The sequence below is a fragment of the Microchirus variegatus genome (genome assembly GCF_963457635.1).
Source record: "Microchirus variegatus genome assembly, chromosome: 17".
NCBI classification, from domain to species: Eukaryota; Metazoa; Chordata; class Actinopteri; order Pleuronectiformes; family Soleidae; genus Microchirus; species Microchirus variegatus.
The window spans coordinates 12,568,790-12,594,665 of NC_139818.1; the positions used below are offsets into that span (position 1 = coordinate 12,568,790).

The following is a 25,876-nucleotide window of genomic DNA, read 5'->3' on the forward strand; positions in this document are numbered from 1 at the left end:
AGACGTCACGCATAGTACCAACTCAGATCGCTTGAAACCTCACCAGAGCAGGTACTAACAAAAAAGTACCTGGTACCAGCGGAAAGGCAACTTAACCGTCCCGAGTCGAGGCAAGCCAGAGGAAATGCACCATTCTTCTTTGGTAGGAATGTGTCCTATTACCTGCATCCAAATTTGTACTGCCACCCGATGGTGAGGTGGGATACTACAGTAACCTGACCTCACGTATACCACGGCGTGCGCGCCATGTGCACAGAAGTACAGTATACTGTACCATGGGCTTAAGGATGTGTAGACTAAAGACGGCTGTACTTTCACTGATTTTCAACAAGAACAAATGTTCCAAGTTTTTAGCTGCCATGAACTAAATCCCTTAAATGAAAATGTGTGGGTTTATAAAATAATAGGGTCTGTTTTATATTCCACTTTTTCTGTTGGCTATTGTCGCAGAGCATCTCAAGAATGTGTTGTGAAACAGATTCCAGTGAAAAATGGCAGAAGGTTTGGCTGCGGAACAAGTGATTACATTTTGGTGCCCGTCCAGATCGAGGTGTAGATGTGAAAACAATGTGACACATATACTCATTTCTGTCCACATATCGCTGCCAGTGTGCCTCTCAGAACATCAAAGGAAAGTGAAATAATTTTTCCCAACATTGTTGGTGTCTGGAACGTTAGACCAGCTAAAAATAAAGACGGTTGATGGAAATATACAAACTTTAGTGGCTGCGGGCCTGATTCAACAGACAACAGTCACTGCTTTTGATGCATCTAGAATGGACACTATCCCTGTTGCTGCTGGCACACATGCTGACACACGTGCACAGCAGTACAGAGCAAATCCTTGAAACATAATGCCTGGTTGTCTTAAGTGAATTAAGAGCATGTGTGTGTATAATGGTTCAATAACTGTGCAGTTGGCCTGCAGAAGATGAAGCTCACTGTGCGCACGGGCAAATACCTTCAAAGCACAGCTTGCACTAACAGGAAATACCTTTTCTTAGATGCCAATACTTTTTATTGGGCTTGGGGGTGTGCCCCTGGATTGATCGCAACACTATGATTTACTTTGTTGAGTTTGCTTTGGAGAAACTGGAATACGGAATAATAAGTGAGATAGCGGGATAGAGAGGGTCTTACTCTAACCAGAAGGTCAGCACTCTGATCCCCGGCTCAGTGTGCATATACTGTATTTTGGATGTGCTGTATGAATATGTATGTGAATGAATGGCAGATTTGTATTGCAACGCACCTTAAGTGGTTGTCAAACCTAGAAAAGAGAACATTTAGACCACCTTTCATCCATAATCAACTATATAACAGCAGCCAGCATCTTTCTGTAATTATACATGCATTATAATGTAAGTGCCAGCATTTCGGCAAAGCTTCCCCAAGCTCCTCCAACACGTTACATACCTGAATGTTAAGACGACCTCTGTGTGCACCAAGGCCATAGCGTTTCGTACTTGAAGCGTGAAGCTGGAAATCATCAATCTTCAGCGTCTCCAGTCCCATAGGAGGGCATTCTGGGTAATGGGAATGACACAAAGGCATGTGATTGTAATTTTATCATGTGATGCATAACTTTCTGCATGCTATATGTACTGTAGATCCTGGGTCAGGGCTTCAGGCATTTGCTAAAAGCTTGACTAAATGACTCAAAGGCAAAGACAGTGAGCAAACAAAACTGCACCTACCATCTAACAGCAAGCACTTTATATAATAACAATAACCTACCTTTGACAACAACACGCAGTGGGTGACAAACACCAAGACATATTTTGAGCGCAGGTGAGTCTGTATGGAGGAAATGGAATTTAACAGTGTGCTGGAGACTTTTATGTATAAACGGAATTTCTAAATGTGTCAAGCTTCATGGGTGATTAATGACTCTACACTATGAACATTTCCTTCTTTGTAATTTTGCGAGGCCCCCCTCCTACCACCATCTAACTGCACAATGACTACATGATTAGAATGCTGGAATGACTTGAGCACTGTCGTTATCCTGAAAGAGAGAAAATTAGCCACAAATTTGTCAAGTTCACAAAACATAAGATGAAACGGAAAAAAAACGCAATGCTTTTTTTTTTTTTTTAAGCTGTCATAGGATAATGGGCTGCCTGTTTGATGAAGATGAACGTTTCATTCTTCAGACATTAGTTATCCATAGGCTGTAGGATTACTAATATGGACATAGTGTTTGGGTCTGGACAGTGAAGCCAAAACGGAAGTGCCTGTACACTTGCATTCTCTTAAATGGCCACCAGGGCAGCTATATAAAAAGAAGGATTTGTATGTAAGTCTATGAGAAAAAGAGCCAGTTTTCGAATCGTCTCAGCCACTATAGTTTCAAGTCTTCTTCAGAACACCATGATGTCCATGATGGTACTTTTGAATATCTAACAGACAAGTAGACATAGTAAGTATTGAGGCATAGACACAGTCAGTACTTTTCCATGTAAAGTTATGCTAAGCTACAGTCTGCAGTTCGACTATGTCGTTTAATTAGATTACGATCGTTGTGCTGGTATCAGAGCAGTAGCGTGGGAATGATTTATTAAATTTAAGTGTCTGCCACTGTTCCAACAATATGCCCCCTTTCCACTACAGTTAGTAGTAAACGGTTTCCAGTTTAGCTGCTGGCTAGTTGTTAGCACGCCGAGATCTTTTCTGAATCTTCCTATCATCCATGAACGTGTTCAATTCTTTGAGTTGGCAGAGCATAAAGTCAGTCTCCTTGTCAGTGAAGAGAAAATATTCTAGCAAAAATTGCTTTGTCTTCTAATTCTTATTGAACTGTGCTGTGTACTGGCTTGTGGGGCTGTGGAGCGTGCACAAACCACCAAGTCGCGACCAGGCCGACTTGATACACTCCAACTGAATGTATACTGTACATGCAGTAGTTATGAAATTTAAATTTGCATTTATAACCTATCCATTTTTTTACACACCAGTAGTGAACACACACAACCACCTCAGGAGCAGTGGGCAGCCCTTGACCCATCCCGGGATTTGAACTGGAAAGTCTAATTCCCTTCCATCGTTAGTCCGACCTTGAGAAATTCCATTTAGTATTGAATTTCAGTGGGACTACATATTGTACTTTTTAACCTTTTTTTCTGACATAAAGGTAGGATTATCCAATCAGTGCATGGTTGCAGGTGTGGGTGGACTTGTATTGGACATGAGTTTGTCTCATGTTTGCTCAAACACAGGTGTAAACAGTACACGAAAAGGTAATTGTCAAGATTCTTGAGTACCTGTGTCTCATCACCATCTCTACTTGTCTTTGTCAATTTCATCATACTCTTCTTTTGTTCCAGATTGAGGATGTTTGACCTGTCACTCATCTTGTCACCAAACTGTAAGCCCGCTTTTTTTCCTCCTTAAATTTCTCCGCTGCACCATATCTAACTTTGATGTTAGTGGAGAGACAGATTTAAAACAAGAGCCATAAGAATCAAAGCAGAATTCTCGACTGAACTGAAACTTCCCTGAACCTTTAAAGACAAACCTGACAGTTTGATTATAAAATACAAAAAAAACAGTTTAACATGCACACTAGTGCATGAGCTCAGCGATGTCACCATCACCACAGCTCGCAGGTTCCAAGTCACGGTTCCTGTTAAAAGGCCCACATGTTGAAAAGATAGATGAAGTTGTTTCATGTATGCATTAGTTTTCTTCAAGAAAAACTTGATGATTTCTCTTATGTTGCCACCTTTTTCACAAGATTGATCATTATGGTAAATGGTTAATACTTATACCATATTAGTCCCTGCCACCTATTTAAATAAGGTTTGTTACTAAAGCTGATGATACTGGACTCAGTGCAGCCTTAACTGTATAAATCCACAATGCAATTTGCCACGTACCTCTAGGGTTGCTGGTAGGACTGATGATGACAATTAGCTGTCATCAGTATAAATAACCATCTTCTAATTAACTCCTTCACCATGCCAATTATGCGGTGACACCCACTAATGCCACAGTAGTGGTTCAACACGTGGCTGCACTTGAGGCCATTTTAGAAAATTACAGTCTTCAAAAGAGAGCTGCACGTCAGTTCAGAATGTTATTTCATTTGCTGCTGGAGGGAGCTTCAGGTTCATTTGAACAAATGCCTGTCTTTAAGTGATTGCAGTAACTGAGATGGAGTTCGCTAAATAGGGCTCTTTGTATGAGATTGGCTCATCTTTTACACTGGGGTGGATATCACCTAGTGACGGCCAAATGGGCAAATCAAGGTTGACGTGTGAGATGTCTGTTGCCCGCTGGCTCCTTGGGTGTTAGCAGACCTGCCTGGACCACAGTGTTGAGATTAAAGTAAAAATTTCCATGAAGCAACAGCCTTTTTTTGTGCATGCAGCTTCACAAGTCTCTGTCATACAGCCAGCATAGCCTTCACAAATGAGAAGAGGAAGAGAATAGGACGAAAGGAATTCCCGTTAAGATCCGGACATTTGCTTCTACAGGATATGCACCAGAAGCTGGCATGAGTTAAGTGCATTTTTGAGCCACAGAGGTAGTTGGCTTTGTGTTTTGTAAGTGTTCCATCAGCCTGATGTGTCCGAGATGCTGAAGATTGTCAATCACAAGAGATACAGAGAAGTTGCAATATTTGGCGCATAAAGCAAACATAGCTAAAGGCCAATTTAATTCCTCCTGTAATTGATTGACAAGCCAGAGGCAAAGCTACTGGTAGGACTGGGACCAATAAAACATGTGATGCTACATTTTTGGAATCAGAAATCACAAAATACCAGACCCTTGAAGTCGTCCCAAAGGATCAAACAAAAATAGACGTGCTTCTGCCATGTTCCAAAGCCCTAAATCACCATCCCCATCTCAGTGCTATCCTTTGCAAGTGGATCCATGAAGAAAGACATTAACCGGATCCAACAATAATGTCTGATACAAATGATATAGTTGACAGTAAAGGACTCATGTTGCTTTCCAGAACATTTGCCATGTTACTGCTGAGGGCCAGGAAGTGTGCGTATAGACAGGTCATGTATTTCAAATTGTTATTTCACATCTGGGAGTGGATTTGAAATACTGAAGGTGTGTGACAACACTAGTCTGTACACTCTGCTTTGATATACTCAAAATATTAATACAAGACGATGCAACCTTTGTTGGATTGATTAATCTTCTCCAGTTTCATATGACAAATTCTCATTTTAAAAATTCTGATTCAGGGCCCTTGACTAAAGCCGTGTTTCCAACATGGTACAGATTGGATTGTGATGACAACGAACAACGCCATCGAGTGCGACACAACAGATAACAACACAACGTTTGTGGCTGTTTGTCTCAACAAGACGTCAAGCTTTGTACGAGAATAGAATGTGAACGTTGAAGTTACTTTTTTCTGTCACCCAATCAGGGTAGATTTGAATGGTTGGGGCAGGTTATTTTGGTATTCCTATGAGAAATGGAAACGCAAAAAAATACATACCGTACTGAACCTTTCCACTTAGTGGAAACACGGCTTAAGAAGATCCCCAAGAACAGCTTTGTCCAAAACAATGACAAATTGTGAAAACTGCCTTAAATGTTCTGATCAACCATGTACAATTATGGCACTGCAATGACAACATTTTTGGAAACCTACTCACTCGATCCAGACCCATTAGTTTGATTGAGTTCTGTTTTGATGTTGGTCCCTGTTGGCCACAATAAACTGTCGGTCAAATCAAACCAAGTACGAATTTACATTTTATTTATTGTAAGATCAGCTTTTCATTCACGAGAAAAAAAGTAACACAAACTGACACAACCTTTTAACAGACCGGACTTTCAAAACCCCAGCCTCTGTAGATGAGGCTGAGCACACGTGACGAGCTGTCATATCTCAGTGGGAACATTTCTGTTGCGTCTGATGGGACTAATGAATGGGCTCTTGAAACATCTGCTGAATCAGGCTTTGACGATCCCTGCTATTCTTAAAGCTCTATTTAATGAATTCCCTATTGTTTTGGTGAATGTGTAAATGTGGCAGGCGGTGAGCTTCTGCGACATCTTGAACAATGGCTGAAGAATTAAAAGTTTGGAGGCGAAGTTTGGAGGCTGGTGAAAACAGCTCGATGCATAGACCTTGTATGATTTTATTTTATACTTTTGAGGACCTCGGCTGCTAGCAGCAGATGCTGAAAACAAATATGGAAAACAGTTTGGTGCTGAATCACAGTTTCAGCCATGAAGACATGATTTTGGTAGTCGGTGCTATGTGCCAGGCGTGTCAGCATGGAGTTCTCATTTTCCATGTGCAAGAATATCCAAGTTTCTGCTCCCATTCCAGGTGTGTTAAATGTAAAATGGCAGCCTTTCTGTCTGTCTCGGTAGGTTCCTGACAATAGTCTCAGTATAAACACATAAATTCACAGTTGGCCGTCACATCCAATCTTACCCTCCCAGCAGCATAAATACAGCTTCCTGTTATGCTAGAATTGTCTGACACTGAGCAAATAGGTGTTATATGGACAATATTGCCAATTTTAGAGCGGCGGAAAATCTGAGGTCTGACTACATGCACTTTGCCCCCAAAACACTCTGAGCAAGATGAGTTGAATCTGTCATCAGATGTGACAGAAAAGTGACATCTTGGATTCAGTTTAGCAAGCATATCCATGGAAACCAAACCCAGTGCTTGAACGCAAAGAGCAAACACACCAGCGTGGCGTGGCACAACTCCACTTCTGAGAGTATCGTCGTTTGCTGCCAGACTTTTCCTCTGAGGGAAAATATGCTTTTTGAGAAGTCTTCCCCTCTCTCCAAAATATGTATCATCTCTGAAAGCATTTAAATGCCTCTGTTTTTTCATCATAGAAGCTTGTGGAAGCAGAGAAATTACATTGGAGGGAAGATGAATTTTTATGAGATCATGAATTTCACATAACAAGCAAAGGATCCTGTTGTTCCTTACTCACCATCTTTTATTGAGTTGTATTTTCCTCCGTCTGAGATGCCATCTGGGGTTTTCAGGGCGCTCTTTTTGTTCTTATCCCCCTTTTTGTTGTTCGCTGAGGAAGGAAATTACAATATTACAGGAAGAGAAACATTAAATTTTGTCTTTTTTAAAGGGTAGTCGTGAACGTTTATGTCTGTTTAAACCTGCTGATTCATACTTATAGAGAGGGAAAGTGAGAAAGAGAAAGAAACTCTGGCAGGAGTCCGTCCCACACATGTGGATGGATTCAGGATTGGGGACTGAACCAAGAGACTATCTGCAGGCCAGGAATCTGAAAACATTTAACTCTTCTGCTCCTTACATGATATATCCCACACACTGTGGCCATGTGGGCCAGTGATGCATTTTAATTTGCAATCTCATGTAAGAGCTTTAATAAACCGATAATATTTAAGATATAGCGGCCTGAAGGTTAAGATCAATCATGAAAATACCATGTGCATGCAGCAGAGGGTCACATTCCAAGGACTGAAGACAGAAGTGAAGCGTGTGCTTTTTATTTGACAGAGTGTCAGGTCAGGATAGGCCCCATGTGATAACAATCCCTCTCACATCTGAAAGTCTTTATCCGTGTCTCATTCGGGGGAACAGGTTAAATCCTCACCAATGTGCACCACGCTGCACACACCGGAGATACACAGCACTCAGATATGATCCTCACGATGTTGATGCCAAAGTGTTATAAACGAAAAGTTGGCTCGGGTTTATGTGGGGACTTGGGGATATTTTGGAAGAAACAAATCTCTAAAAATCAAAATACAAGCTGCTTTAGGGGTTTTAGAGTTAATAAAAAAAACATTAAACACAGTAGAAGTGGGAGCGTTAGGGTCAGAGATAGGGTCATGGGCTAATCCTAACTCGCATGTAGTTTTAAAATAACTATTTTAAAAATGTAAAAACAGCTTCTACAGGTTAAAGCGGCAAGTATTCAGTGTAACCTACCGTTAAACTTGAACAATATCACGACCCTGGCTCTCGAGTGGATGAAATGTCGTATGAGTGAATGTATAAGACCATCTTTCAGTCACACCATTCCATTCCTAATGCCAATAATCGCAGAATTTGACGGACGTAAAAACAGCAAAGCTAGTGGTGTGACTTCTGTGCAGTACTGTGTACACTCATTACATACATTAATGAAAATGCTTATAGACATAAAGAAGCACTGATCCTATTATTTTCATGATTCAATATAAGTTGAGTTGCTTCCTCACTGAAAAACATAATTTCAAACCATGTAAAAAAAAAGAAAGTTAGTCTATTGCTATGGGCATATGTCCATAATCCCAACTAAATTTAACTTTCTAACTTTCTTCATGGATAAACATCTATCGTATTTTAAAGCGACCACAGTAAACATAGGACTGAGCAAATTACCTATTTGCATTCCAGCAGAACATTAACCCTTAGTGATCATGCGGCACGGATCTGTGCTGCAGGTGCACCCATAGTAATTTGCTGTGGGAATAGTACACAACTCCTTATATGGACATCGTGGGGGGGCGTGTTTATAGGTGACATATTCAGGCTTTAAAATGTTTTTTTTGTTTTTTTGAGTCAAAGTGTATGTGATATAAAGTAGCAATTATTGTGCAGAAGTCATAAAATATACCGTTTTTTAATTGTATTTTTGTTCATAAAAACGAGCAAAGTAAAACTTTGAACTGTGACGTATTTCCAAATTGAAGAAATTCAATCAGATTGCCTTGGTTGTTCGGGGGAAAAAAAGGATATAAGACACTGTATTGCATATTTCTGTAACCTCGTCATACTCCTTGTCCATACAACCTGCAGTGGGTATATCTTTGGAGACGTGTAAACCCAGATGCACGAAACGTGAGGTCACTGTCGACACAGCTGCTCAAAATTACAGTACCTGCCGCCATCCAACAGAAACATTCACGCCTGTTACCGTCCTCCAATCACCTGACAGGATTTGAAACATGCCTACAAACCTGCTACTGCATGTGCTGAGAGAGAGAAAGAGAAAGAGGGAGAGAGAAAGCCTTCAGCTGTATTTTTCTACATGTGCTATAACAGGACAGCACTGCCAGTTCTCACTGCTGTGGGGGAAAAAAATGTGGATTTCACATGTGTTCTGGCTCCGACGTGTAATTCAGTCCTGACCTCTGATGTGCACGAGGCTGTTACGGTACAGAAGCTATATAACATGGAAAAATGGCTCTGATGTATGCACGTGGGGGAGTGAGGAAGATGAGGGGGAGGACTACCTGAGGAGGCCATGTTTTGTTTGTTTTGTGTGTTTTTTTTCCACGTGAATTGAAGGCAGCTGCTCCTCTGAAGTCCCACAGCACACAGAGGTTCAATCACTTGCCTCATATTTTACATTTGAATGTGTCCTGGGGAACATTAGACACGCCGAGAGAGACAGACTGCAATTTAACGGTGGCTTTTTGAACAACAATAAGGTGCGAGTTCTTTGAAGAATCATGTTTCTTTTATTGACTAAACAATGCTTCCTTAAAAAGACTAAATTATTAGCCACACACTGTCATCTAGTGGCTGCTTTGACTCAGAGTTTCCAAAGTTGCAAATTAAGTTTTGAAGCGCGTCCCAAAAGTCTCCGCAGTCAGGTTATTGATTATGTAGGTGTTTCATTTGAGTTAGTTCTACTTTTTTGATTGCATTGTCACAGGTAAGATTGTTTGTTTGAATGAGCTGTAAAGCACAAATAATATATATTTTTACAGCTGAAAATGCAAACTGTCTTAACAGAGGGCAATTATTTTACCTGATTTGGCATTAGCTGTGGTTTGATCTGTCTGCCTGCTGCTGTCTTCCCTTCCCTTGGGCACCTTCTTGTCAGGGTTTTGGCTTTGGTGCTCATATCTTTCAGGTGTCGAGTCCACTGGCTTCTCCAGGAATTGAACCTGGTTGTACTGTTCTCTCGTCAGCAACTCCTGCATGTAGTAATCCTCATCCTCACCACGACTGAGGTCCACAAACCCCACGAGGAGTCCTAGCAGAGCCAGGGGGGTCAGGAGGCTGCGGTGCTGTCTTGTCATGACCCCGGGGGTGATTATCTCCAGCTGAGAGTCCTGATGCCGTCTCCAGAGGAGCCTGCCACTGCTGCCGGGCTTTGTCCCATCAACTGCTCAGCTTCCTCTCCCTTCCAACTCAAACACGGGGAGTTCACAAAGTTCTCAGAGCGATCCAAGTTACTGACGAAAGCAGCGGAGCCAGAGGGTCCATGGACGCCTCAGCCTGGGAAAAATGGAGTGAGGGAGGGAGAAGTGAAGAAGATGAGAGAGAGCAGAGAAGGTAGAGGCAGGGAGACAGACTGTGTGGATCTGTCCTTAGATGCTGGCAGAGGACTAAAAAATAATGTTTTTCTTATTCTTGTTTAGATTTAATCCAGTCCTCTCTTTTCAGTCATTTCACTGATGTGGGTAGAAGTGAAATAGGGATAGAAATCTCAACATGCATTGACATATGGAGTATCTGCTTTCATCTCCATCTCCTCCCACTTTGTCTGGGGCAGGCGCTGCTTTGACAGAGGGAAAAGTTTCCTCTCCACTCTGGGATTTAATCAGCTAACCAGTCCAAAAGAGAAGCAGAGGCGAGCTTTCCTGTCCATCTACTGTTTGGGTGTGTGTTTGAAGTCCAGATTGGCACAGAATATACCTTCCTGAAGAAACAGGAGCAGTGATTTTGCCATTATCAGCCAGGGCAGTGCATCACAGCTGTTAGAAAGAGTCTGTTATTGCACTCAACGTCAGCTGACGCCACATGATGTCCCCTCACTGCTGAAGGTAATTAACTTGTTGCTCATTTCCAAGCTGAGGTTGTGCTTGTGTTTCAGCCAAGACCTGTGTGGACTTAGTCCTAATTTACACATTAACAAGTGGGCAGAAATCCGACTGAACAAACTCTCTGTGGAGCATCCAGACGTGTTCCAACACACGGAAGCTTTACCCTGTGTGTCACGGCACATCACATCAGTGCCGCCTGTCCTCAAGAAGTTCTTTCTCTCCTTTACTCCCACATACACACACACACACACAAACATGACCCAGAGCAGTTGATGGAGTCTTACTTCCCCAAGCCAGGAATCAAACTCCTGATTAAAACCATATTTTTCAGCTTTTTTTTTTCTCCTTTGGTTAAATACTTAAAAACAGGAAAACGGTTTAATCACAAGCATCCCTGGCATTTCACAGGCATTTAGATTTATAGCTTAGCTGAGAAATGACCCGCCCTGGGCTCCTAAGATTTAGTCATAGGGAGAAGTGATTCCAGGGATCGTTCACACAACTCATAACAACAGCTTTTGACATTTTATCAACCTGAGGCAAGGCAAACTAAGGCAAAGATAATGACCCTTTAACAAGCCTGGTGCCCTTACAGCACGCTGCCCAATTTAAACGCGTTGGTTCATTCCTCACAATTCATGTGGATGGACATTGTACTGTATGTAGAGCAAGAGCAAAAAAGGCTGCACGGAAATAAGACTTAACACCTGGGAGTCAGGGACCGTATGAATGGAGGCAAAAGCTGTCTGAGGCTGGAGTGTATCACAGGAGAACAGGATGTGGAGTGGGTGGACAGCTCCAGGCTGGAATATTCCATGCTCAGCTGGCACAGTCTTTTGTCAGCAGGCGTTCACTGTTCACACATAACCTAACCACTAGGGTTAGTGGTTAGGTTATGTGGTTTAAAGGTGCCATATGTAAGAATGTGGCAAAAAACGGTTACTACATTCAAATAAAAAAAAAAGGTTTCGTTTTCAGATGTAACTGGCAACCCGTGGTTGCTCGGCAACTGAGACTCTACTAATTGCAATGATTGGTAGATGGCAGTAGGTGGCACCACATGCCAAAACATGAAATTAAAAACATAAACATGATTGGCAGTCTGCAAAAAAAAATTTTAATGCAAATATTTTGGCTGTACTGTTGTTGTTGGTGAGTTCAGTTTGTTATATGAACATTATTCCTGAGTCTCTGTGACATATTAGGAGGATTTTATGGCCAGTTGATTTAGATTTATTACATAATGCACCTTTAAAGTCTTGTTAGAACCAGATTTTATTGTGCAATTTGAGGCAAAGGCCTCAATGTTTTTCATGTTTTGATGTGGACCTCGTTTTTTGAGGGGTCCTCAAAAATGTGTCACTGCTGTCTCACCATTAGATGTCACTAATTCCTCCACATTGGATCTTTAATTGCGCATCAATTGAACGGATGAGGTATGAGGAATCTATTATAATAATAATAATAAAACACCAGCAGTGTCCCCACAGCACTCTAGGAATTTGCAGTATATAACAACATCATGTTCATGACACCTCTGAATTCAACATTAAATTTCCCAGCATGATTATTTGGAGAATCATAAGAATAGCTGCAGAATTGCTCAAGGTTGCTTTTTGCAGCACAGACAATGTTGAATGTTGAACTTTCGAATTGAAACCAAATCATAAAACTGCTAATAGTGAGAAAAGACCACAGATAGTAAACTCACTGATTCTTTGCCAACACACAATCTTCAACACAATGTAAAAGTTACTGAGAAACAGTCCGCATTTATTAAAAGCTTGTCATCGTTTCTGAGACCTGTTGCGTGAAATAACCACAATGTCTGCCTTAAAATACCTGTTTCAGTCTGAAGCAAAGGACATCAAGCAGCTGCTTATCAGGCTGTGGAACAGAGCAGCTCGAGGCAGACATGTTGTGACAATAGCTGTCTTTCTCAGCGAAGAACACCCAAGGTAGCTGAGTGATGGCTCCTGTCTCTTTCCATAATCTCTTATGGGGAGAAAAACCCCGACTGAATTCTCATTAATTGGGCGTCAGCGCTCAGAGTGACGGGTCAGAGGCTCAGTGGTCGTTCCTCTCTGCTGCTGGTTGCAGGTTGGGGCCCAGTAATTGATTAAGAAAGGGGTCTGACTGGAGATACAGCATGTGAGGGTGTTAAAGAATGATGTATAATGGTACTGTACTACTCAGGAACACATGGCACAGCTACCATTATGCAGGCAAACGACACACACACACTAACTTCAATTATTATTGAAATGAAGGTGCACATCCTTTGTCTTTCACATGACTGAAATAATATTGCGTGGAATCTCACAAACTCTGTATACAGACACACAAGAATTATACAAATGCAAAAACGAATTTTTCTGATCGTCTATCAAACTCGACCCTGAGTGCGACATTATAGGCTGTGAGCCACATTTGCAATACACTCTGACGTTAAATGGGGACAAAACAGGGCAGGTTGGCTGGTGATTGACTTTTTATTTATTTATTTATTTATTTACCCGTCCATCACAACGTAACATGGCATTAAGGATCCAGAGCATGGACTATTTCGACCTTGGATTTACTTTACTTTTAGAGCGTGTGCATTTAAATGAATTGAAAATGACTGGCGTTAGACATTATGAAACAAGCTCTGCACTGATAGATGCTAAATATTCACATAAGGATGCACCGGTTCGGTCGTGTTGGAATTTAAATTTGGTGCTGTGTAAATCTGAGTGACATTGATGGGTCAGCTACTCTGGAGGTCCATGTATTTCATGTGGAGTTAAACAGAATGACCTCATGGTGCAGCTTTTATACAGTATTTGCAATGTTATATGGATGTTTAAACACACACACAGACACACACACTTATATCGATATATATATTCCTACATAGTTTATGCTATTTACACTTTAAAACTAGTAGCTGTGACCATTATTCAACACTACATTAGACATCTCTACAGTGATCACAAAATTTGTGATCACTGTAGAGATGTCTAATGTAGTGAAGAATAATGGTGGATGCCCACTGTGTCCAATATTCATGGGCATTTGCGTCAGCTTATGACCTCACAGCATTGTTTTCTAGGAAATTGACATTAGTTTGACTTAATAGTCCATCGATTCAGTGATTTAACGTGGTTAAGACCACTTTCTGAACTTTTTTTTCTTTGTCTGTCATTTGATTTCTGAGAAAAAAAGCTAACACTGTAGCCAGTGCTGAATTATGATATTGAGGGGAAGATGTTTGGGTTATATGAAGCTGGACTTATGAACGCATGAATATTGAAAGAGGCCATTGCCTCCAGCTACTATTTTCTACGCCATCTGACTTGTAGAAAGAGGTATTTTATACTTCCATAATCCAGGTGACCTTTCTGGTCTCAACTCTTATTGCCAAATATTTTCATATTGGAGCTGCTATAGGCCACACAGGGATACAGTGGCTACTAGCATTGTTTCCTCACATCCAGAAGATCACTGGTTCAGATGCCAGTTTGACCCAAGGCCTGTCTGTGTTGAGTTTGCATGTTCTCCCCATGTGTGGTGTGGGTTTTCTCCTGGTACGCCGCCAAAAACATCCGTGCAATTGTGCCAATCTCAGCTGACAGGGCGATAGGCTGCGTACACCCTGGACAGGTCATCAGTCCATCACAGGGACACACACATAGACAAACAACCACCCCACTCTCACATTCACACCAATGGTCAATTTAGCCTAACCTAATGCCCATATTGCACGTTTTTGGACTATAGGAAGAAGTCAGAGAACCAGGAGAAAACCCACACACATGGGGAGAACATGCAAACTCCATGCAGAAAGGCCCTTGTTCCAACTGGGTCGCGAACCCAGCTCTTCTTGCTTCAAACCACTACATCAACCGTGTAGTCTCCGCAAAAGCATGCAAATGTTAATTGGTCACTCTAAATTGACCATGTGTGAGGTTGGTCATCTCTGTATTTAGGCCCCGCATTGAACTGGTGACCTGTCCAGGGCGTGACCTGTCCAGGGCGTGACCTGTCCAGGGCGTGACCTGTCCAGGGCGTGACCTGTCCAGGGCGTGACCTGTCCAGGGCGTGACCTGTCCAGGGCGTGACCTGTCCAGGGCGTGACCTGTCCAGGGCGTGACCTGTCCAGGGCGTGACCTGCCTTTCACCCTATGTCAGCTGGGATCGGCTGCAGCCCCCCTGTGACACTCAAGTGGATGATAAAGCGGTAGCAACAAAAATGGAGCTGCTATAATCACTATATTTATATTGTGAATTGAGTATGTGGTGGAGGATTTTTCTGCTCTGTGAAGCATCGATTAATGCTGTAGTGCATTACCTTTTAAATATAAGGAAAAGTCTCCACCGTTGAAACCATTGTCAATCATTATCAGCTCTGTGCTCCTCGATAGATAGATCCGCTGTTGCGAGAAAGCATTGACAAAGATCAAATGGATTATAATCAATAACCAACAACAAAAATAATAATAAAAAAAGTTAAGCACTGCAGGTTTAAGTCACCATTTGGTTATCTTTTTGTCACATTCAGACTATTTGATTCAACACCTGCTCAGCACCAAACGACACACAAAGTTACCAAATAGATGGTAAACACAACATAAGGCTTCGCACCTAAGGAGCCAGACGTGTCTCTCTGTTGTTGCTAAATAGTAAAATTTAGGAAAAATCTGTGCAAGATTTGAAACACAGTGTTAATTGATGTTTAAATTTGCTGAACCTGAATGCAATCTCTGTGTAATTATCACTGCGACTGTTAAGAGCTGTGAGTGAGATCGGGAGAAATAAGTTCTAAACCGGTTTAGATCTGCAGCACTGAACTCCGTCTGCCTGACAGCAGCAACTCTTCGACAGTGAGAGGGATCTCTGTGCACCTTTAAGTACATACTGGACAGAGACAAACAGGATCTGAGTGCAATTTAAATACCCATAAAAGTTTTCTCTGGTATATGTGAGTAATAACCCAACATCTGTGTTTTGCACTTGACTGTCTGTGGGTTTTTTATTTTTCAGCACTGCCTCAGTCAAATCATACTCAAATTGTACGATCCCTGCAGAAACTATTAGATTTGTCATAGTTCTAAAATGTTGCACAATTTACTGTTATTTGTGGTTTGGACAGGTTGTTGATATTTTGTTGATGAAAAGACTCTTAATCTATATTTATCACACATACTTATATCTAAAGGTGCTCGGATATTTACAATGTCTCTTAGATGAGTGGATCTGTCGCAGGACAGTCCACCATCGCCTTCCTCACTAAAAACACTCCCTTCCTGAGCACCTGTGTTTCTAATACGTCCACATTCACCACAGATGATCTGGACTCCAGATGGATGTGACCAGAACAGGCCAGATGTTCACAACCCAATACAATGACATTTTAATTTTAATGTGAATGGCAACTGAATGGTGATGGGACCATTCCTTTGCATATGAGCACAATCAAATGTAAAAAAAGTTATTCGGCTATTGTTTTGTTGTTTAGTCCTTATTACCCAACTTGCTGTTTTTTGGCTATATAAAACTTAATAATCTCAGTATATGCGAAAATAAAGGGAGTTTGGCACACTGATGAAAAATACAAGGTTTTCAGTGTCTAAGTCACAGCAGATTTATGACTGATTTGATAACACAGCTGTGTTTTATGAGAAAGCTGATAGACATCTGGAGGTTTCTGCAGCTTTGAAGAGATGGTCATCCAGGCACAGATGCAGTCACATTAGAAAGTCGGCATTGTTCATAATGTGAGACGTTTGGCGAGAGTTAATGCAACGACCCTAAATCTGCTGTCCTCAGTGACACAACTGCAAGGACACAAGAGGCCTGCAGGGTTTGGAGAAAACACAAAGGAGAAACATCTGGTTTGGCATGTCTACAGTGTTGGAGGACTTAACTGAACCATTAATACGAATAATTAGGATGCAAACAGGCATGCAAATGAGATTTAAGACATGTCTAAAGACCCTGGGCTCAGTGAGCTTCAGCAGTGTAAATAAACACACACACACACACACCAAAAGAAAAACAGGTTTTTAAAGAGGCTGGACGACAACTTTATAAGAGCCTGGGAATGCTCGCAGACCCAAAACATCAAAACAACTGCATGCACTTTGACGATGCCATCATAACTATGACTTTGCATGAAAGATTGAAAAGTTAACAGACTTATCAGTAATCACACGCTTGCCATGGACCATTTCTATTCCGATAATATGAGTCCAAAAGAGATAAATCTGCATAGCACAAACAGATGTTTTGGTCAGAATGTTAACTATCCCACAGAACTCATAAGAGGTTTCTGTTTAATTTCTCTGCTTACTCGTGGATCAAAAATACTCATTATATTACTATCGTGACAAATCTCACCCACTTGAGACTGCAGTTTGTTTGTTTTTTGTTTTTTTTAAAGCTCTGTTTGTTTCCTGCATTCCTTGCTCGCTCCATCATCAGTAAGCATGACTGGGCCTCACACAGACTCTTCAAATATAACTGGCCCACTATCAGAGCACTCAAACAGCATGATGGACTACAAATGTCTGTTGGATAAACCTACGTATCCAGATCCGTCTGTCTTGTTAATTCGAGAAATTCTTCATAAATCATCGAGCGGCAGAGTTATGATTCAAATAAGCGCTATTTCATTTGGAGTCGGCTCATTTGAAAGGATCGCAAGAGAGTTATGAGCCACAGAAAGCACTTGTCACTGTCGGTGGTCTGGAGACAATGTTTTAGACTCACTGCGACGGTCAAAGGTCTTAAACTTAGGACTTTGGACACAAACGTCTCTCTTTTTAACAGCTCCCACGCAGGGTTAGTTTGACACAGGAGACATATGAGAAGAAGGAGCAGAGGCGTTAAGACAGACTCGATGAAGAGGAAGAAGAAGTGGTGGGAAAAGCCCTTGCATCAAAGCTTATCCAAACTGACAGAGGAGAAATTGACCCAAGGAGGAACTCTCTCTCAATTACATCCAACATCCTGGTGTGAAGCCCTTAAATGTGACTTAACGCACACTGACTTTATGTTTAGAGACTCAATCACTATGCTGCTGCCAGAATCTATAGGTCCTCCCTTTGTTAAACATAGAGAACACTCTGCGGACTTGTCTTACGCAGAAAGGAGGTGGCAGTTCCTTCGGGGTCGCTCCTGTCATGTTCTTATTCCGGAGAGGAACAAAGATGGAACATGAAAAGAAGGAGTAAAGGATGACTAAAGCGAAAGAAAGACAGGATGGAAAAACCCTAACCCTAACCCTTTTCATGTTTTATATGAATTTCATTCAGCGAGACAGACAAATATTTTATTATACATGACAGCATTCCTGTTTGTCTGGGTTCTCTAGTTCCTCCCACAGTCCAACAACATGCAATATGGGGATTAGGCAAAGTGGACACTCTAAATTGACCATAGGTGTGAGTGTTGGAGTGGATGTTTGTCTCTATATATGTTTGCCCTGTGATCAGAGGCACAGCTTGTGAATGGGCAAGGCAGGCAACTGCTTGGGGCCCCGAGCTGATAGGGGGCCCCCAACACTCGGAGCCTAAGGGCTGTTTTTACTGAAATGTGAAGTGACCAGCCACCTCCCAGTCCGATTTAAAACACAATGGGCGATTTGCAATGACATCTCAGTAGGAAACCTAAAGGGGCCCCACCTCACGTTAACCTGTGTGAAGTTATCGTTCTGCAAGTTGGAAAATTAAGAGGATTATTTACAGTGTAATGGGTATGTTTTTTACTCAGTTTATATATGTTTTTCAGTTATTTACAGTATTTTATTGTCCTATATATTTATATGGTTTTATAATGTGGGTTCTTTACAGTGTAATGTATTTTTTTACTAAGTTTATATAGTTTTTTTTAACAGCTATTTGCAGTATTTTATTGTTTATTACATTTATATTTTCACATACTTTTTAATTACAAGCTCTTTCCATGTTATTTCATTCATTTAGAAAAAAGAAAAATATTTTGAACTCATACATTGGTGTCAGATTATTTATAGCATAATGGTGATGAACCCTGGTTGGAAGGGCCCCCTGGGAATTTTTGCTTAGGGCCCCTACAGACTCTAGAATCGCCTCTGCCTGTGATGGACTGGCGAAATGTCCAGGACGTACCCCGTCTTTCACCCTAGGTCAGCTGCGATTGGCACCAGTACCCCCTGCGACCCACATGTGGACTAGCACACGCTTAGTGTTGAAATGTAAACATAACACTGTACATATAACTGGCCATAACCAACTTCTTAGTGGCCCAGCCTGTGGTTTCACCAGAAACACAGAGAAATAACTCGAGAAACACTTTTCAGTGTCCCTCAAAGATTCCTACATAAATTCTTACAGTAGTCTGATGAGGTTTGATAGCAGTGCGAGTGTTTTTGTGTTCTGTTAAAGGCACTCTGAGATGTTTGTGGCTCGTATATGACATATTTATCTTATTTCAAAGTTAAGCAAATGCTCACATAGTGCATTTTTTTCATTTCATGCACTTTAAGTTGCACATGAGATGACACACTTTGAGGTGTGGAAAGGACAGGTATGACCAACATAATTTGATTGCTATTTTTACTGCAGTTTTTTAATATACTCTTTAAATTTGCCATCGCCTACTGCTTACTGGCCCAGCTATATTTCTTGGTTTGAAAATGGGGCCTGACTGAGTTTGTATAATTGAATAGTCCTGGGGCCGTATTTATCAAGCGTCTTAGAGTGCCGTTTTACACTTAAGTCCTGAGAATTTGTGAAATTTAGTCCTACTCTCAAATTTAAAAATAAAAGCTATTCATCAACTTTCCTAAGTCTAAGAATCACTCCTACTCTCCCAGATATTTAAGAGACCTCCAGAGGTGTCTTAAGTGGTTAGGAGTTGCCAGCAGGGGATGGCACTGAGGTGAGAAAGATGTCCTGACTTTGTTAGATGACGAGCAGCTGATCAAACGGCAGGGGCGCCAGTTTATGTTTTTGCTGGTGGGTTCTCATCATCATGCTTGCATGATTGTTGCTATTTTGACACGCGCACATTCGTCTCCTAGTAAAACACATTAGATCAATTAACAGCAGCGGCCGCAATGAACGCACGCACGTACGCACGCACACGGACACGATCTCTTTCACAAACACAGTCTACACACTGGTGATGCATTAGAGGATTTTAATCTCAATTATGCAACCCTAACGCAAAAGACTGAAGAAGAAAAAAGAAAAATCGACAAGCCAACACCACAGCCTGGATTGAACAGCGTAGCTACCGTAACCGCCTATAAGTTTTAGGTAATAACAGCCTACTGACTCACAGCAACTTCACTCATTAATTAATCAAAACCTGATATTAATTATACTGTCAATGATCACAACTGGCTTTAATGAGACAAATGTAGGTTAAATCTAAAGTGCTACTAACTACACACATGGAAAAAAATCATCATAACCACCAAAAATACAGCAAAAAGGCTCAAATAAACGCAAATCATGGACCAAATCCGCAATTCAAAACCATTCTGACACATCCTATAACAAATATTTAATTTGTTGTTTTGTCACTCACCATTCTTTTTAATTCTTGGTGACGAATATGTTGCCTCTGGTAGTGGTGCGTCTTATAAACTGGTGCGCTATTATTTCCAGGTTGTTATTCTTTTACAATGTCTTGTGGTGGTTCAGTCTTGGTCCATTGTGGACCGCAGATAGGTTTTCTGACATTACAATGCAACCCGTTGATAGTTAGTGGTCATTAATAAATCAATGACAAGCATAGGCTGGCACATGTGAGTGCTCAACAATCTCCGTGGGTGCTCGGCAATATCCGGGAGCACCCATGGAATCGGCGATATTTCTTTATTCTTAGACAAGCGATTCCCTTCCATGATTGGTCATTTCTATGGACACGGAAGTGACGTCACCTAAAATTCAGTTTACGGCACATAGTACTGTCGTAATTCAGCTCTGAGAGTGACACTTAAGATTCAGTCCTACACTTCGCTGAAAGTGTGCGGATACGGGCCCTGGTGTAGTTAAAGAGTAAAGAAACAGAATATGTATGTCGAAGCAACACATTGTCACAAAGTCAGTCATTCTAGAAGCAAATATACAAATAGACAAACATTAAAGACTATAATTGGATGAAACTCAACAAGCGTTCCATAACACACAGTGTTATTTATTAATTACATTTTTTTTTTTTTTACTATTTTGAGTTTATTGACTTGCAGATTTAAAAAACAAACAAACAAACAAACATGGTCAATTCATTAAAATAAATGTCTGCAGTTTCTTTTTACACACAGAGAACCGTGTAAGATAAGGTGAACGTCTGGAGCTCCACTCACGTGACTTTAACGACTTCCTGCAGCGTAAAACAAACGCACCTGTGACAATGAGGCGGTCTAATTAAACGGGATGCCGCAGGTGTTGTTGTTGTTGTTGCACCACGTCTGGTTGTTCAGTGAGGCTCTCACTTCACTTGCGCCGCGGTAACTCACTAAGTGACTCATTAAAACAAGTAATAATGAATTAAACAAATGGCCATGCTAACACGCTAACAATGCAAACATGTTGCCTCATTAGCTCCTGTCGCTGCCTGACGTTGTTGGGTCAAACGTCATCAGCGCCATGTTGGCTCTGACGCCGCTGAACCACATCAATTTGGAGGCTTTTTGGAAGGATTTACTGATGCTGAGATGATGACAAGCGCTGCTCCTTTTCAGCAAGGTAATATTTTGTCGACAGTTAATCTATCACGGTGTGTTTTTAATGTCTTGTCTCTGTTTGGGTGGTGTTGACAAACATGTTTACAAACAAGTTGCCTCACTTGCTCATTCTCTGCTGTGCTTCCACTTCCTGTTTTTGTTTACGTGTGTATACACAGTGTGTTGCTGCCATATTTATGCATGCCATTTTCATTGTCATGTTGTACTTGCATTATCCGTTTTAAGACACATTTTTAAGGGATTTTCTTGGCTGTTTTGTTGCATTAGCTAAAGCAGTGACAAGAAAATTAGCTCAGGAAAAATAAGAATGAGCAAAGGATGAATTATGGCTGCGTTCCTATTAGCTTCCTCAGTTTTAACTGGTGAATGGTGGTTTATTTGCATAATGTCCTGACTTTTATGAATTTAACATGGCCATCATTAATGTTATCAGTAATGCCTGTCATTCGTTGGATTTGTCATATTCACCACTTATTCATTGTTTTGGCTGTTTTCTGTTGGTTGACTGTACAAATGATTAATATTTTGTGGTGACGTAAACTTAGGCTGTCTTCTATTGTCCATGTGTGTAGTTATTTCCCTTTAATGTTAGCTGTATGGGACACTTGGCATGGCTTTTTTAAAGTCACATTTTCTATACATCAGAGAAATGCCTCAACTCGATTCAACAGGTTGAAGTAATACTAAATATTCATGTCCAAATGAAATCTCAGCTGCTGTTTTATGTGAAGTTGAAGTTGGTTAATCTGTGCTGCGGATGTCACATGTTGTAATATGTTGCTGGATACAAGATGTTTGACTGGGTTCATCCATTTTGGTTCTGATGGTTGAGTGAAATTGACACTGCACATCCTCTGTCTGAGGTACTCTTCATTTTGCACTGCTACTCCTTCCTTCCCTGTTTGTTTTTATGCAAACACTTCATACAATTGCTGCAAAAATTGCTCCAACACAATATTAATGTGTACAGTATGGCCTTTGCTGATCTTAAGAAACCAGTGCCGTTATACAGTATGATGCCAATATGTTTTGGCTGATATATTTGGCTGATTTTTGTGTTTTTTTCCTCCATGTGATTAGAATATATTGTTTTACAGTTAAAATGACACATATTGCTCATATTTGAAATAAACATTTGTCAGATATTTGTAGATCTGTCTCTAGAACCTGCATGTTGTTTGCCTTGTAGTGCAATCATGTATTTTAATTAATAATATATAAACAGAAATTATGGAAAACTGTCAAAAAAAATTTAAATTGAAAATAAAGGGACTTCGCTGATGCCGATTACTTAAAATCAAACAAATATCAGCCCTATTATTGGCTGACTTACCTCTAGCATCGAGAGGAAGTGTATTTGTGACATCATCTTTACTCTGCAGTCTCTACTGTGCTGAGTTCATTATGTGTATTGTGCCAAATATCAACTGTATTGCCATTTAAAATTTGTTTAAATATGTTATGTATCTCTGTGACAAAGAACATAAATCAAGCCACCAGGGCCAAAGTAAAACAGGGAGGCAGTGCACAGAAATGTGATCATTTGGGGTCTTTGATGTAAGTTTTTGCAGCAGCAGCACTGGTCCAGTTTCCTGTCAGTTACTGTACTCTGATTCAGCACAGACTGGGTTGAAAGAAGCTTAGATAATATTTATGAATTCCAAGGAAATTGAAGTTGGTCGGAGGCTCTTATTGAAGCGTAACCTCTTTAGCCCACTGGATAGGCCATCTGACTCCAAGCTAAATATGCAAATGATTTGCAGTCACTCAGTCAGATTGTCTTGATTTCAGTGAGGTGGATACATCCAAGGCTGCTGGCATTTGAAACAGTGAAAGAGCTGCATTCACTTTTGAAAACTGCAGCAAAAACAACGAGTTGCGAGTCCTTTAAAAAAACGATTGCAGGTTTCCTCGAATTATGAATGAGGTTTTTTCCACTCATATTTAGGTCAGTTTGTCTGGATGTGCATGTTTTGGAAAAAGGCTGAGGAGGAATGCCAGAAAACGGAGGCATGTGTGCGTGGAATTTTATTTCTCACCAGACTTTTTCTTGATTGAAATCAGGCGTTTAGGCAACTCATCAGATCATCTGAACCTTGTTGAAGCTGGAGAGATGTCCTTATACCACTGTTGGTCTAACTTAGTGAATGTCATCAGTCCTAATTCCCAATATATTCTTAAGTGTTGTCTGCCCTCTGGTGGAGAGAATCATGTAAGGTACTCAAAATCACCATGAGAGGACACTCGCACACTTGCTGATATCACAGTATCATTGTTGCAATGCTACCTTTGTGCTCATTTCACCATGACAATTCTGACATTCCCGTAAATATTGTGCAGTCCTGGTTTTATAAAAATTTTCTGGATTTGTTCCAGGTTATATTTCATCCTAAAGTGAAGTCAGTTTAATTTATTAAATCTAATAAATTAATCTTTAATTAATCTAACAGATGTAGTGGCCTCACAGTCACAATCACAGTCATTTTTAATTAGGGCTGAGCAATATGGATAACATGTCATCACAGTATCACAATAACAAAGTTGCAAATCACTTGTTTAATAGGGTTGAAAAATTTTCCAAGATGGAAACTTTCCATGGGAGTTAACGGGAATAAACGGGAATAAATTGGCAATTTTCAATAAAATCTCGAAATCTCCCCCTGCTTCATAACACACACACCTGCACTTAAAACAATCACACTACCAAACAGAACCTGCATTAGTTTCTTCTTCTTTAATATATTTTTATTGATTTTCAAAAAATAAAATAAAAGGCTGCACATATCAATGCATACACATATCAATATTGAAAACCAGACCCCATTGGAAAAACAAACAAACAAAAAAAAAAAACATATAAACCCCATAATATCCCAAACAACCATTTCCACCCTCACCACCCCTCAGCCAGTCCAACCCCAAGCGCTAAAAGTAATGTCAGGAGGCCTGCTCCTTTTCCAGGAAGGAAAGCAGTGGTCGCCAGATCCCTTCAAATTGTTCACTTTTATAGAGTAATTGATCCTTTCCAGATGAGAGATGTCCATCAACTCTTTTCAGTGTGGGTACCTCTTTCCCTTTCCAACACATCAGAATCAGCTTCTTGGCTGTGATCAATCCATATGTCAATAGAAGCGACACTTTTAAAGATCTCAGCACGTCTGAAATACCCAGGATTATTAGAACTGGATCAGGTTGTATCTGTATTTGAAATATTTTTGAGAATAAATTGAAAATATCAACCCAGTAGCCTTCTAATCTGGTACACATGGCAAAACTGTGCAACAGATCTGCTTCTGTTGACACGCATTTATCACATAAAGGTGAAATTTCAGGAAAAATGTAGTGTAACTTCACTTTTGAATAATGGACTCTGTGTAGAATTTTGAATTGAATTAAACGGTGTCTAGCATTTAAAGAGCAGGTATGGACATGTTCTAAGCTGGAGTTCCAGGTGTTATCAGTGATTTGTTGTCCAAATTCCCTCTCCCATTCAGATTTAATCTTAGTCATATCAGGGTGACAAATACCTTCATCGAAACGTCATCGATGAAATTCTTAACGATTCATTAATCGATCGTCCATTAATTATGTCCATCCCTAATTTTCACAGACCGGAACTGTGACTCGCACTGAGAAGCCTGATCTTTCTTTATATTTATGCTTGGATATGATACATTTCGATTACATTACCCTATATTCCCAGTTAGTTCCCATAAATGCCCATTAATTCCCATTATTCCCATGGAAAGCTTCAAATATGGAATATTTCCCAAATTCCGCAGCTTAACTTCCCATGGAAATTTTATTTACTGTAAATGTTCCACCCCTTTGAAACCCTACTCATTAATTATTGTGATAAAACATCCGAAGGTTAAAGATGTAGTTTTGCTTCTGAGAGAACTGAAGAAAACAATGAGATAAAAGAAGAAAACCTTGGTCAAAATCCTCCACAGCAATTATGTCTTGGGTCTCAGTGTGTTGCATATTTTTCCCGCAAAGTGAGAGCTGTGACATGTAATGTTCAAAGCCAAATATGACATGGCACAAGTATCTTTGTTGAAAGCGGCTATTTCAGTGAACAGTTGGAAAATCAAGTGAATAAATAATAAACACAGCTTTCTTCACCTGGTTCATGAATAAGTCATCAGCTATTCAAATAATAAACAGGAACTTTATTGATATATGCGATATGGTCTAATTCCATATCCAATTTAAAAATATATCGATATATTTTTTATATCGATATATCGCCCAGCTCTAATTGCAATATGTATACTGATGTTGTTGTTGAGGCCCGAGCCCTAATTTACATTAAGGTTGTTGCTGATTATACAGTGTTGGTGACGATTGTTTTACAGAATATAAACATTGTGAAGATGTGATCAGACACATGGCTGATTTTCAGCC

At 40.5% G+C, this 25,876-nt stretch overlaps 1 protein-coding gene across 1 annotated transcript in view; it reads right to left on the minus strand.

Moving 5' to 3' along the window:
• cpxm2 (carboxypeptidase X (M14 family), member 2) overlaps nt 1-10,362 on the minus strand; it is a 30,641-nt gene extending 20,279 nt beyond the window's left edge. Inside the window, exons 1-3 of the mRNA XM_083904113.1 lie at nt 9,729-10,362; nt 6,936-7,028; nt 1,417-1,526 (exon numbers count right to left, since the gene is read on the minus strand). Of these exons, the coding sequence (XP_083760239.1) occupies nt 1,417-1,526; nt 6,936-7,028; nt 9,729-10,002 (477 nt within the window). The 5' untranslated portion in view covers nt 10,003-10,362. The remainder of the gene's footprint in view (nt 1-1,416; nt 1,527-6,935; nt 7,029-9,728) is intronic.
• Between the last annotated feature and the right edge of the window lie 15,514 nt (nt 10,363-25,876).